Genomic DNA, 14,074 nt, shown 5'->3' with positions numbered 1-14,074 from the left:
ACTTATTACAGAGGTAATGGATAATATATATTATTTAATTAATTTCTTAATTACAATTACACGTGTTTTACATTTTTCGAAAAAACATTTATTTATTTTGATGAAGGCTTGACCCTTTTTTTACATTTTTTTACTATATTGCCAAAATTATATGCTAAAAATTCTCATCATTTTTCTTTATTTTTTATTAAATTGTGGCCAGTGATCATATTAATATTTCTTATAGTATACTGAGATCATCTTTTTTTCTTTTTTTTTTAATTAACAGAAAGTTTAGTGAGTAAATATTTCCCTCATGTTAGTAACTGGCCTTATTTTTTTATGAAATATTTAAATGATTAAAATTACAAATATCTAAAATATTCACATTCCTAACTTCTATTAATTATTAATTTGTTTTCTATACATGGTCTTTTACTTACTTAAGTCCTTTACCTGTTTTAAAGAATACATGATAATGGGACACACTGTATATTTTTTATTTAAAATTATTTTTTTTTATTAAAAGATTATAATATGAGAAGTAATTTACAGCTATTCAATATAAAACCATTAAAATAAGTTTCTGACTCCTTGTTGTTTGTTTTTGTTTCTTTCGCATTTTATTTTACAACTAAATATAAATAACGTAGTTATTTTTTAATGTTCTAGTCTTCCATGTGTACTATTCGAAATGCGATTTTTTCATGTCAATTGTAAATAATGTTATTGTTTTATTGTTCCTGTTTTTTTATCAAAATTTTTGAATGAAAATATTGGAAATTCTGTTGTAAAAATATTTGTCAAAAGGTATACTCTGTGATAAAAGCAATTCATTCATATGTATACAGTGCGTCCCAAATTATAAAGTAAAGTCATTTAATAATGTATGTGAAATATAATTTTCGCATTATTTGAGCACAAATGGAGTAACTAGTTTTTGATGCCAATTTACAACTTTCATTTTGAGCGTCGTTTATCCTCTTTTATTATTATTCTTTGCAAACTTTTCTTTAATTTCCGTTTTCCAATAATTAAACATTGCTATTAGTTTGGGACACACTGTATATTGTTTGGTATATTTTTGCTGAATTTTGAATTGCTTTCATCATAGTTAAAACAAAAAACTCGATGTAGACTTTGTTTAGGCTGTAAGATATTAGAGACAAGTTTATGAATTGTTAAGTTTGCAAGATTTTCTAGCAGTTTCAATAAACAATTTTTGTCAGAGCAGGTATTTTTTATATTCGAATTAATACGTGTAAAATATTAAAAAGTTGTGTCAAATGAATTCAAAATGTTTCACGCAGCGTTAGTTGGACTGCCGTCTTTCAACCGACGTCACATAAAGGGTTCGTTTATTGAATTTTTAAGCTAGAGCCTGTTTTTGCGCTTGATTGTAAATACATTTAAAGCTTGAGTGCTAATACCGCATAATTTTAATGTAATATGTTGGCCGCAAAATCTGAAAACAACTATTGGCCGTATTTTTCAACCAAGTCTACGATTGGACCCTTCGTTACGACCAAAGTAGTACATGACCAAAATGTTTGGAGGGGTGCAGATAAAGAAAAAGTGTAGAAAAGAAATTAACGATACCTAATCCAACCTTCATCTATTCTAACATATATAGTAAAAAAATTTTGGAGTGTTTTGTAATTCTATAGTTTTATTAATATTTGATTATTTACAAAAAAAATTAACTCCAATGATTGGTTGGTTTAGTTAATGATTGATTATCTTACGTTAATTTGTTTTTTATTGGATTTGCAACCAAAGTTTGAAAAGAACGCTTTGATCATTTACACGCGTCTAAAACTTGTACAAAAATTACATACCGAGCTTTGGCCGTAATGATACGTCCAATCCCCTAGAGTTGATCGAAAAATATGCCTGTTTTCGGGCTCTGCACCCCACATATACACATATTTTTTATTGATATGCATTTAAAAACTTAATCGATCATATGTCACGGATGGTTGTTTTGTCTACTACTCATTTAGTTTTGTGTGTTACATCTAAACAAAATGTTTGTTAATTTACTAAGTTTATTAAATTTAAATCGAATGCATACTAAATGATAATATACTTCTCCAATATACAAGTTTTAAATTAATTCTCGCATACAGTTGTGTCCCATAAAATAATTCAAAAATTTTATTATATAATGTAGTTAAAAATACAGATGTTTTTAACAACAGAATTTCAAAAGGTTTGTGTGCGCAAAATAAAATTACTACGTGCTATAATTAAAAAAAAACTTCTTTAGGAAACAATTTTTTTAAATAATTTTAAATTGAAACTTCTGATTTATACATATTATTATTAGTAGCATTACATAGTTTACCTTATGTACTTAATTATTAAAAACGTAATTTCAGAACGCATAATATTTAGTATGTATTTAACGAGGAATAGTGTTTTGATGCTTTTATTTTCTGTTTCTCAAAAATCGTTAATATTATTTATACAGATATATTAATTACAAATTGTACTATGCTCTCGACTAACTATCCTATAATATTAGTGCTATTACATGTATATAGGATGTTTTAAAATTATTTCAGTAAGATAAAACATCCTGTATATTACATTTTATACATCAAGTTCGACATTTCGACATTTATCATGTATGCTTGATCTGATTTTAATTTTAATTTGGAAGGAAGGTATTTTGATTTTAATGAAAAAATAACAATCTGTGGTGCATCTTTTATTTTTGCTATCTATCTACAAATAGACTATTACTTTTTAGTTCTGGAAAGACCTTCATCTCAGATGTCTTATCTAGACCAGTTTTTGAAAGAAACCAATTCTTCGCAGTCTCAAATCCAGGGCCATGCAGTGCCACATTCTTACGAAAATGCAGCCCTTTTGTACCAAGGGGGTTCTCTTGAGTCAGAAGAAGGTGACATTGAGGACAATCGGGCTCTTAGTATAGCCAGTTCTAAAAGCAATTTATCGGAATTAAATATGGTTAGTAAAAAAATTTTTTTTACATATGAAGCATCATATGAACATCAATAAGATGAATAAATAGAATACAGTATATTTATTTATATACTTTTTGTATTATATTTATAATAATACTAATGTTTTTGTAGCATGAATCGCATTCTCCGACGAAACTGAAAACGCACCAGTTTTTAGTTCGTACTTTCTCTAGTCCAACAAAATGTAGTCATTGTACGTCTTTGATGGTCGGCTTGATGCGCCAAGGAATGGTGTGTGAAATATGCGGGTTCACGTGTCATACCTCTTGCTGTCCGCACGTGCCTGCCGTTTGCCCTGTACCATCAGATCAAAGTAGGTACAAAAAATGATGACCTTGTAATTAGAAAGACCTTTTAAGTAATCAGTCTTCCAAAATGTTGAATTTTAAATATTTTTTCCAGCGAAACGTCCATTAGGAATAGATCCAACTAGAGGTATAGGCACAGCCTACGAAGGTTACGTCAAAGTTCCCAAACAGGGTGGCGTAAAAAAAGGTTTGCATTTTTCGTTTTCTCTTTGAAGTCGTACACTAAAGGCTCAGTAGATTTGCAAAAAAACACGAATATTCTTGGTATATCAATCACATATGTAAGAGAGAGTGTCTTAGGTTTAGAAACTTAAGTTCAAAATGTTTGAACTTGCAGTAATAATTTTAAATTTATTTGGGAGAAATAATATACTTAAGAAAGTGTTCTGAAAAATAGTAACTAAATAGTTCAATTATTTGAAAAATGTATTTGTTTATTAAAATTTCACATCGTATAGACAAGACAAGACAGGTTGTTTTAACACACTAATATCAGTATACGTTTTTTAGGCTGGGTACGTCAATTTGTAGTTGTCTGTGATTTCAAATTGTTCTTGTACGACATATCACCCGATCGAAATGCACTACCTTACGTGCATGTTGCCCACGTTTTGGACATGCGCGATCCCCAATTCAGTGTCAGTAGCGTACGTGAATTGGATGTAATTCACGCTAACAAAAAGGACATACCGTGCATTTTTAGGGTAAATTACAATAGTTTTCAAAACAATATCTCTATAGAAATAGATAGCTATTAAATAATTATTGCAATGCAGATAACAACATCTTTAATGGAACCTCCGGGCCCTCGAAATTCGACATTAATGTTGGCTGATTCCGAAGCAGAAAAAAATAAATGGGTCGTCGCCTTGTCTGAATTACATCGAATATTAAAGAGGAATAATCTTCCGAATACAACCGTACTAGTAGCTAGGGAACTTATAGACAATTCGTTGACTCTGATCAAAAACACCATGAGTTCAGTGATCATTGATCCCGACAGGATTGTTCTAGGAGCCGAAGAAGGATTGTATTGCGTTGACTTGGATCGATCAGGTATATTATTATACAGTTAATTCAAAAACAGTTTAGTCGTATATTTAAAAAGGTCAGCCACACTTTCATAACGAGGTGAATACTAACATTTAAAGGTTTTCGAGTTGGTTGCCCGTTACCATTTCAAACTATAGGAATTTTTTGGAGACATACAAAATACAAATTATGAATGATTATTTAATGTTTTTAATCATACGTTTCACAGAAATTGTTAATTCTTAAAAAAAAAAATACGGTACTTATAAAATTATTTCTCTATTTATCTCTTCAAGCGTCAACTGTAGGCAGTATAAATTGTATAGTGTGTGCTTTGCCCTCCCTACTTATGAAATGACTCCTACAGTACCCTAGCTATTTTATACACTTTTGTTTATAATTTTTGTTGTGTGTAGAAATTGCAAGAGTGGGCGAGGGTAAGAAAATCTACCAGTTAGAGTACATCAGTGAAGAGCATTTACTGGTGGTAGTAAGTGGAAAGCAAAGGCACGTACGACTTGTACCGATAAGGGCCCTAGATGGAGACGATACTGAATGGATCAAGGTGGCTGAGAGTAAAGGTTGTTCTGCTCTCGCTGTGGGACCAGTTTTACAAAACCCGCTGACTTTTTATCTTTGTATAACCGTTAAAAAACAGGTATTACTGCATAAGTACACTTGTGTACATACGTATTATGTATGTATATTACGTTTACAGAATTCGTCTTCGATAATTGTTTACGAAATAACGCGAACCAGGACGAGACATCATAGGTTAAGAGAACTTTCGCTACCAGTCGTTGTTCAATCGTTGCAGTTGCTCTCTGATGGAAAATTGTGTATTGGATCATCCTCCACGTTCACCCTTTACAGTGTTCAAGGCGATCAGCTGTCAATATGTAAGCATTTTTTGTTTAAAACCCTACACTAATCCGTGTTAGGCAAAGAGATAAAAGCTTATTTTGTTCAATTAATTTATGTTTCAGCATTATTGCACACGGAAAACCCCCTTCAAGCGACGTTGTCTCTCAGTTCTGTAGAAGCGGTCAGGGCGATAGAGTTACCGAAAAATGAGTTTTTGCTTGTCTTTGGCACCCTTGCAGCTTATGTGGACAGGCATGGACGGAGGTCGAGAGAAAGAGAAATTATGTATCCTGCCGTACCCACAGCAATTTGTAAGTAATTATACATTATGCCAAAATGATATGTATGACTCCGACTAGGCTAGAACGCTCATTAAGATATGAGTTTTGCACGTGTGAATACGTGTGATTTTTTTCTTTAAATTTCTTGTTTAACTTATGCTTTTATCATCACTGCATTACTTTTGATGCGTTTTTGTTATTTACAACACCGTTTCGTTGGCATACTGATTTACAGCGGTGATTGTCTATCCTGTACTGTACATTGCCTTAGTATATTATAAACCGTAATTATTTCAGGTTACCGCGACGGCCACTTAATAGTTTATAGCGAAACTCACATAGATGTGTTCAACTGTTTATCAGGGGAGTGGGTTCAGACTTTAAATGTGAAAAAAGCAAAGCCGTTGAATAATACTGGGAGTTTGTCGATTTGCGTCATCCACGATTTAAGTCACTTATTGTACTTATCCAATATACATCAACGTAAGTATTACTTGTAACAAAGAAGAGCCAGAATTAGTTAATAATAAATAAGTAAATAAATTGTAAGTGGACTTTTTATTTTTAGCGGAACTAATTAATTTAGATAACTTCGTGACACAAGATAGAGACGGTAGAACGATACAGAGGCCTCGAAGGAGATTTTCATTGCGAGAGGGGCACAGAGGACAGAGAATGTAAGTAAGAATTTTCAAAATTGTTTTTTTGTTATAATCATTTTCGATTAGTTATTTATTTTTTTTTAATAGTCTAACTGCTAGGTATGTGATTAAATAAAACAGATACTATTTTGTTTTTGGAATAATTGTACTATAAAATTTGTAATTTATTGATTGAAGAGGTAAGAAGAGCAGTAAACGTAACTTTTTAAGAAAATTTTGAAATAGCAAAGGTGTAGAAGAAAACGAAAAAGAAAACGCAGTAGTTTAAGAATACAATGTAAAACTATGAGGTAATTACTGTCCTAACTTTTATTTTAAAGTCTTTTGTTTTATATTATTATTGTATATTATGTAAAAATTGAATACTTTTACGTACAAAGGAGAGTGTATGTTTAAATTTAATTCTTTAGAACTTCGGACCGACGTTCTAAACTCATATCAGCTCCTACGAATTTCAATCATATAAGTCACATGGGCCCCGGAGAAGGCATTCAAAAACAACGTCTCATCGACCTTACCACGAATCTCGTTGATTCATCAGAACCAAATCCCAGTTACCAACCCCAACCACAATCAAGGGTAAGAAATAAAATCTGTTTATATTGCTTATGAACAACTGAAAATATTTATCATTTTATCTGTTTCCTACTTTCTGAATCGTTTTATTGTTACTAATCCGCAACATAATAATGTTAAATATCATTCTCTCGTGGTGTCTAATTAATTTTGTTTGCTTTAAAGCCATCAAAGATGGCACCTTTACCTCCGAAACATGGCGAACGACGAAGGCCTGAAATATCGAACCCTACACTCATTCAAAACGCAAAATTTCCCGCTTATAACAGTAGCAAGCGCGCAGCACCCCCTAGGCCACGAGATCTACCCCCGGCATTACCACGCCCAGCTGACCCTTCCCCATCACCAGACCCGGCGAGCATCGGCAGCATGTCGTCGTTACATGACATCATAAAGGTAAGTCAGCTCATTAATCACAAAACTAAACACTGCTTTGTAACAAACCATATCTAATTCCATAAAAGAACTGCATAGTATACATTCTATCAGTAATAATAGTTAAAAAAAATACATTTAAAATTAAAAAAACTTAACGTGCTGGTATTTGTAGATGTGTTTTAAATTTCAAAATCCCAAGCAGTTTCGTACTAATAGCTTGGAAGATCTAGCCCTTCGTTAAATAAGTATTAACTAGAATGAATAAAAAAGTCGTTAATTTTATAGGAAACAGGGAAACAAAGTCCGAGACATTCTATAGCAAGTAATAACAGTTCAAATTTATCTACACCACCCTCTCCCCAAGCAGATCACAACAATAGTTCTAGTTACGATAGTTAAATCTAATCTTAGAGGGCACGAAATTTCTGCGTCTTGTTCAATATTATTAAATACATATTATTAAAAAGCAGTAACAGAAACAGTAATAATAACTACGTAAATTAGTGCCGTAATACGTACAAACAATCATTTTGGTTGTGTTGTATAATAAAAAAGGGAATATTGTATATATTGATACAGTTGAAGAAAAAACCTCGGTCATTCTTTTTCAGTTTTCTTCTTTTAGAGCTTATACTTACGTATCCCAATTGTGTTACTTATTTCTTTCTTGATATTGTTTTTGTTTTAAATAATCAACTTCTTCATTAATATTTCGTCTTACTCTTTTGTACAGCGTCTTTTATTAATAAAAGTATAATGATAATCCAGTACAAATTTCAAGAGAAAAAAATATTTCATTGAAATTAATTGAAAGTAACAGATATATTGTGTGTTGTAACGTCAAATCATGAAATTATTAACATTACTAATCGTAAACTTCTTACACTTAAGTGTTTTATTAAAAAGGGCAACTGAAAGACAATGATTAAGAGAGTCTCTCCATGCATTTTTTAATTATATTCTTTGTAACACTAAAAGGTAACAAAAGCAATAATACATTATGTTGGAATACATTCATTTAATTTTAACGCTTTAACATGGACAGTTGCCCACATTTTTAAAACACTCGGTATAAGTATAATCTACATTATACTAAAATATTTGGCTTTTGTTGTTGTTACTTTTAATCAATGCTATATGATTGGAACACTTACCTTTTTCTAATAAAAAATTCTCGAATTTTAAAATCAATATACATTAAGTACTGCTGATTTATTCTAAACGACTGAAGGACTGAGTTATCTCAGTATTATTTAATTTTCACTTGGTAGCGACCTAGTAATTCTTTTAGTACCTAATCACTGTACTTATGTTGTGTATAATTGTCCTAATACATATTTGTTTGTTTTGTTATTTATGTTGTGTTTAAGGTGTGCATATTATTATTAGTGTAATCTTTACATTATCAATTGACATTTAATTATATTATTAGTCATTAGTCAATTATAAAAAAAGTATATATAAAGTATATAATATACAAATATAAAATAATCAAAATATCGATCACTGTAGTATTTTTTAATTAGAATTCGCGAGTCATCTTTTAACAGTGCAGTGCAGTAAGTACGTTTTGTTCAAACATCTCTCCCGAAATAAGTACAGGGTGATCCATAAGAAATAAGTAAGAGATTCCTGATATTAAAGTAGAGCTAAGTAAATTAATACAATAAAAAAGAGGGTTCATAACGTAAAAATTTGCTCTGAAGATTGATGAAATGACTTCAACTAAAATTCTAGCTACCTTTTTTAAATTTAGGGCATACCTACTTAATGTTATCACAAATATCTTTTCATTTCATCAATTTTCATATCCTTTTTAAACTTGAGCAGTTCGAGATATTTTGCTGCGCTTATAGTTATAGTATGACGACAATAACGAAAAATCTTCTCTCTACTTCAGTAGGCATGTACGTTCGAAGTTTAAAAAAGGGTAATTAAAATTTTAGTTGCAGTATTATTTTTTAGCTTTCATATCCACATATTCTTATATTTATCAAATTTTCAGCTAATAAAGTTTAAATTAAGTTTGTGATATTAGGAATCTATTATTACATACAATTCGATTTTGCTGTGATCTCCCTGTATAGCAGTGATGTTTGAAATATATTACGGCGTGTAAGTACAAGTTAGGAGTTTAGTTTATATATATATACATATATATATTTAAAGTTGTGACAATATGTCAGGTATCCTGGTATTTGTGTGTGGTGACTGATTGTTTACAAAATTTAATTATATAAGAACGTCGGAAATTTTACACTTTCTTGAAAAAATAATATTCGTTCACGAACTAGTCGCTGTTTACAAATACCGTATGATCAATAAGGGAATTGCCCAGCAATTAAAGTTTAATAAATTTCATTTTACAAATGTGACAATTATCGTAGATGTAGCATAGGGATTGAATACTTACAAACAAAAGTTAATTTATTTTTGTAATTGTGCGGCAGTCCCCATAGGTATCTCTTTTTTTATTATTTTATCATTTAACGGAAGGTATTTAATTGTAGAGTCATGGTGCATAAATTGTGTAAAGATCGTTGCGTATTATACCATATTTATTTTATTAACATAGTAGAATGTATTAGCAATATTAATTTGTTGCAAAATTAGTCACATTTAATTGTTTCTAAAAATGATATTATTTGTACTAAAATGACCTTAGTCTTAATTTTTATCAATATAAAAATAAAGAGAATTAAAAACAATTTAGAATTTTTATATCTGACAATAAGTTGTTTAAAAGCACGTTTGTTAAATATTTTTTCGTGTATTATCGCCTTTACTTACTTCGTACTTAAATCGTAATATAAAATTAAATATTCCAATTTTTCGGAAATACTAAGAGTCGATTTACTAAGAAGTTTTTTACTTTACAAGAGGCCAGCTTTACAGTTCACATAACCATACAATAAATAATAACATTACACGTATTTAATGATAGGATTAAAATAATTACGAAACGAACTCGCGTTATTTCAAAAATGTATTCTGAACAGTAGCCAACTATTTTATATCTTGTATTTTTTTTAAATGAATGTCATATTTGAATTCTTATTCTTTTTTTAAATTACCAGTTAACTGTTATAGTAAACGTTACAGAAGTTAAGGTATATAGTACCCTCAGTTATCATAATCTTCATCAATATATAGAGTGTTTTCTTCACTGTTATTTCTGTATATGTTGTGTGCTAGTGGAGCGAGTGGTGGAATATTTTCACTTATGGTTGATTTTGAAATTGTAGGCTCGACTTCATTTGATGCACTATTACTAGATGACACTAATTGAGGTATAGGTAATTGACTGCCTGTTGGTCTTAAATCTATGTGAACAGTTGACTCCAAATTTGTTTTGTTTACCAAGTTTTCAATAGTAAAATTAAACCTTGGTTGCTCCATTTGAGATACTTTTGGACCATACTGTATAACCGACGTATGACTTGTTGATGATGATGTGCTTTGTTCCAAATTTATGTTAGCACAATTATCTTTGTTTTCACCATTGTTTCTTTTATCGTTTTTCGCTGACATGCCCTCTTCTTCTGAAGTTTGTCTACTGAGTAGCTCTGATGCTTCTAATGCATTATTTTCGTTATCTTCTTGAGTACTTGGATCTGGAATATTTTTAACCAGATCTTTGAGGAAGTCAAAACGATTTTCAGAAAGAATACATTGCTTCATGTGGGACGGAGTGAGTGTTTTTGCATTTCTTGTTTGCGTTATTTGCATGGACTTTGTTAATAGTGATTCTACAAATAATTCTAGCGTTCGAGGTATTAATAGTTAAGGAAAAATTCCAAAAAGTTCATCTTAAATAAAAGTATTTTAACTAATTTGTTAATTATTCCTGTAAAATATATCAAATGCTCCTTTTATAATCACACACATTTAATTAACTATTTTCTTTTTAAGATGCCGTTTTCGGATTTATTTTATTTAAACCAGGCATTATCAAAAAGAGCAGTTTGTGTTATTTACCGCACATATAAAATTTATCTACAGATAATAGTGAATTTGAAAAATACCACTATGTAAAAGGCACTAGTTAATTAGTTATGCGCTATTTAAATTATAATTAAAAAGGATATAAATTATAACAGGTACAGCTTGTGCTACTTTGCCTACTTCTTCATCTGTTTGCATTATCTTCTTTATACGACCCTACAAACTCAGTAGTCTAAAAGGTTATTTTTAAAATAATATTTCAACTTACCGCTGGAAATCTAGCGTTGTATTTTTTCTTTTTTGAGGGCATTATTAACAAATTTTACCTTTGCAATATTATTTTGACATCTATAACCATTCATAGGTTATGTTTTGGAACAGCCAAAAGTAAATGGAAGTAAACATCATACCATCCTTGTAATTTTCATCAGTTGATTTATTTTATTGCATTTCTACCAATTATAACGGTAACTTGGATCGATCAGGTATATTATTATACAGTTAATTCAAAAACAGTTTAGTCGTATATTTAAAAAGGTCAGCCACACTTTCATAACGAGGTGAATACTAACATTTAAAGGTTTTCGAGTTGGTTGCCCGTTACCATTTCAAACTATAGGAATTTTTTGGAGACATACAAAATACAAATTATGAATGATTATTTAATGTTTTTAATCATACGTTTCACAGAAATTGTTAATTCTTAAAAAAAAAAATACGGTACTTATAAAATTATTTCTCTATTTATCTCTTCAAGCGTCAACTGTAGGCAGTATAAATTGTATAGTGTGTGCTTTGCCCTCCCTACTTATGAAATGACTCCTACAGTACCCTAGCTATTTTATACACTTTTGTTTATAATTTTTGTTGTGTGTAGAAATTGCAAGAGTGGGCGAGGGTAAGAAAATCTACCAGTTAGAGTACATCAGTGAAGAGCATTTACTGGTGGTAGTAAGTGGAAAGCAAAGGCACGTACGACTTGTACCGATAAGGGCCCTAGATGGAGACGATACTGAATGGATCAAGGTGGCTGAGAGTAAAGGTTGTTCTGCTCTCGCTGTGGGACCAGTTTTACAAAACCCGCTGACTTTTTATCTTTGTATAACCGTTAAAAAACAGGTATTACTGCATAAGTACACTTGTGTACATACGTATTATGTATGTATATTACGTTTACAGAATTCGTCTTCGATAATTGTTTACGAAATAACGCGAACCAGGACGAGACATCATAGGTTAAGAGAACTTTCGCTACCAGTCGTTGTTCAATCGTTGCAGTTGCTCTCTGATGGAAAATTGTGTATTGGATCATCCTCCACGTTCACCCTTTACAGTGTTCAAGGCGATCAGCTGTCAATATGTAAGCATTTTTTGTTTAAAACCCTACACTAATCCGTGTTAGGCAAAGAGATAAAAGCTTATTTTGTTCAATTAATTTATGTTTCAGCATTATTGCACACGGAAAACCCCCTTCAAGCGACGTTGTCTCTCAGTTCTGTAGAAGCGGTCAGGGCGATAGAGTTACCGAAAAATGAGTTTTTGCTTGTCTTTGGCACCCTTGCAGCTTATGTGGACAGGCATGGACGGAGGTCGAGAGAAAGAGAAATTATGTATCCTGCCGTACCCACAGCAATTTGTAAGTAATTATACATTATGCCAAAATGATATGTATGACTCCGACTAGGCTAGAACGCTCATTAAGATATGAGTTTTGCACGTGTGAATACGTGTGATTTTTTTCTTTAAATTTCTTGTTTAACTTATGCTTTTATCATCACTGCATTACTTTTGATGCGTTTTTGTTATTTACAACACCGTTTCGTTGGCATACTGATTTACAGCGGTGATTGTCTATCCTGTACTGTACATTGCCTTAGTATATTATAAACCGTAATTATTTCAGGTTACCGCGACGGCCACTTAATAGTTTATAGCGAAACTCACATAGATGTGTTCAACTGTTTATCAGGGGAGTGGGTTCAGACTTTAAATGTGAAAAAAGCAAAGCCGTTGAATAATACTGGGAGTTTGTCGATTTGCGTCATCCACGATTTAAGTCACTTATTGTACTTATCCAATATACATCAACGTAAGTATTACTTGTAACAAAGAAGAGCCAGAATTAGTTAATAATAAATAAGTAAATAAATTGTAAGTGGACTTTTTATTTTTAGCGGAACTAATTAATTTAGATAACTTCGTGACACAAGATAGAGACGGTAGAACGATACAGAGGCCTCGAAGGAGATTTTCATTGCGAGAGGGGCACAGAGGACAGAGAATGTAAGTAAGAATTTTCAAAATTGTTTTTTTGTTATAATCATTTTCGATTAGTTATTTATTTTTTTTTAATAGTCTAACTGCTAGGTATGTGATTAAATAAAACAGATACTATTTTGTTTTTGGAATAATTGTACTATAAAATTTGTAATTTATTGATTGAAGAGGTAAGAAGAGCAGTAAACGTAACTTTTTAAGAAAATTTTGAAATAGCAAAGGTGTAGAAGAAAACGAAAAAGAAAACGCAGTAGTTTAAGAATACAATGTAAAACTATGAGGTAATTACTGTCCTAACTTTTATTTTAAAGTCTTTTGTTTTATATTATTATTGTATATTATGTAAAAATTGAATACTTTTACGTACAAAGGAGAGTGTATGTTTAAATTTAATTCTTTAGAACTTCGGACCGACGTTCTAAACTCATATCAGCTCCTACGAATTTCAATCATATAAGTCACATGGGCCCCGGAGAAGGCATTCAAAAACAACGTCTCATCGACCTTACCACGAATCTCGTTGATTCATCAGAACCAAATCCCAGTTACCAACCCCAACCACAATCAAGGGTAAGAAATAAAATCTGTTTATATTGCTTATGAACAACTGAAAATATTTATCATTTTATCTGTTTCCTACTTTCTGAATCGTTTTATTGTTACTAATCCGCAACATAATAATGTTAAATATCATTCTCTCGTGGTGTCTAATTAATTTTGTTTGCTTTAAAGCCATCAAAGATGGCACCTTTACCTCCGAAACATGGCGAACGACGAAG

At 31.1% G+C, this 14,074-nt stretch overlaps 3 protein-coding genes across 8 annotated transcripts in view; 2 read left to right on the top strand and 1 right to left on the bottom strand.

Annotated features, from left to right (window-relative positions):
- The window catches only part of LOC108744687 (serine/threonine-protein kinase Genghis Khan), a 19,293-nt gene extending 10,766 nt beyond the window's left edge, over nt 1–8,527 (top strand). For 4 of the 6 annotated variants that reach the window (XM_025974714.1, XM_025974716.1, XM_025974712.1 and 1 more), the window contains 12 exons: nt 2,735–2,955; nt 3,084–3,285; nt 3,375–3,467; nt 3,791–3,984; nt 4,057–4,336; nt 4,729–5,211; nt 5,299–5,487; nt 5,755–5,940; nt 6,026–6,134; nt 6,530–6,698; nt 6,861–7,091; nt 7,359–8,527. In XM_025974714.1, the coding sequence (XP_025830499.1) occupies nt 2,735–2,955; nt 3,084–3,285; nt 3,375–3,467; nt 3,791–3,984; nt 4,057–4,336; nt 4,729–5,211; nt 5,299–5,487; nt 5,755–5,940; nt 6,026–6,134; nt 6,530–6,698; nt 6,861–7,091; nt 7,359–7,472 (2,471 nt within the window). In that variant the 3' untranslated portion in view covers nt 7,473–8,527. Of the gene's footprint in view, nt 1–2,734; nt 2,956–3,083; nt 3,286–3,374; nt 3,468–3,790; nt 3,985–4,056; nt 4,337–4,728; nt 5,212–5,298; nt 5,488–5,754; nt 5,941–6,025; nt 6,135–6,296; nt 6,410–6,529; nt 6,699–6,860; nt 7,092–7,358 lie in introns of those variants that run through there. The other 2 variants (XM_025974715.1, XR_003231168.1) reach the window with 2 other exon arrangements.
- A 38-nt stretch (nt 8,528–8,565) lies between these two features.
- LOC108744642 (RNA-binding protein 25) overlaps nt 8,566–14,074 on the top strand; it is a 15,234-nt gene continuing 9,725 nt past the window's right edge. The window contains exon 1 of the mRNA XM_018480507.2: nt 8,566–8,694. The gene's annotated coding sequence lies outside the window, so the exon portion shown is untranslated. The remainder of the gene's footprint in view (nt 8,695–14,074) is intronic.
- LOC108744644 (dr1-associated corepressor) lies at nt 9,926–11,473 on the bottom strand. The gene is made up of 3 exons (XM_018480510.2): nt 11,287–11,473; nt 11,162–11,234; nt 9,926–10,846 (listed from the first exon to the last, which is right to left on the bottom strand). The coding sequence occupies exons 1-3, from the start codon at nt 11,326–11,328 to the stop codon at nt 10,197–10,199; spliced, it is 765 nt and encodes a 254-aa protein (XP_018336012.1). The 5' UTR covers nt 11,329–11,473; the 3' UTR covers nt 9,926–10,196.

This window comes from Agrilus planipennis, unplaced genomic scaffold (assembly GCF_000699045.2).
Source record: "Agrilus planipennis isolate EAB-ADULT unplaced genomic scaffold, Apla_2.0 scaffold16, whole genome shotgun sequence".
NCBI classification, from domain to species: Eukaryota; Metazoa; Arthropoda; class Insecta; order Coleoptera; family Buprestidae; genus Agrilus; species Agrilus planipennis.
Note: the sequence above shows the minus strand (reverse complement) of the source record. Positions and strands in the feature narration are given on the sequence as shown.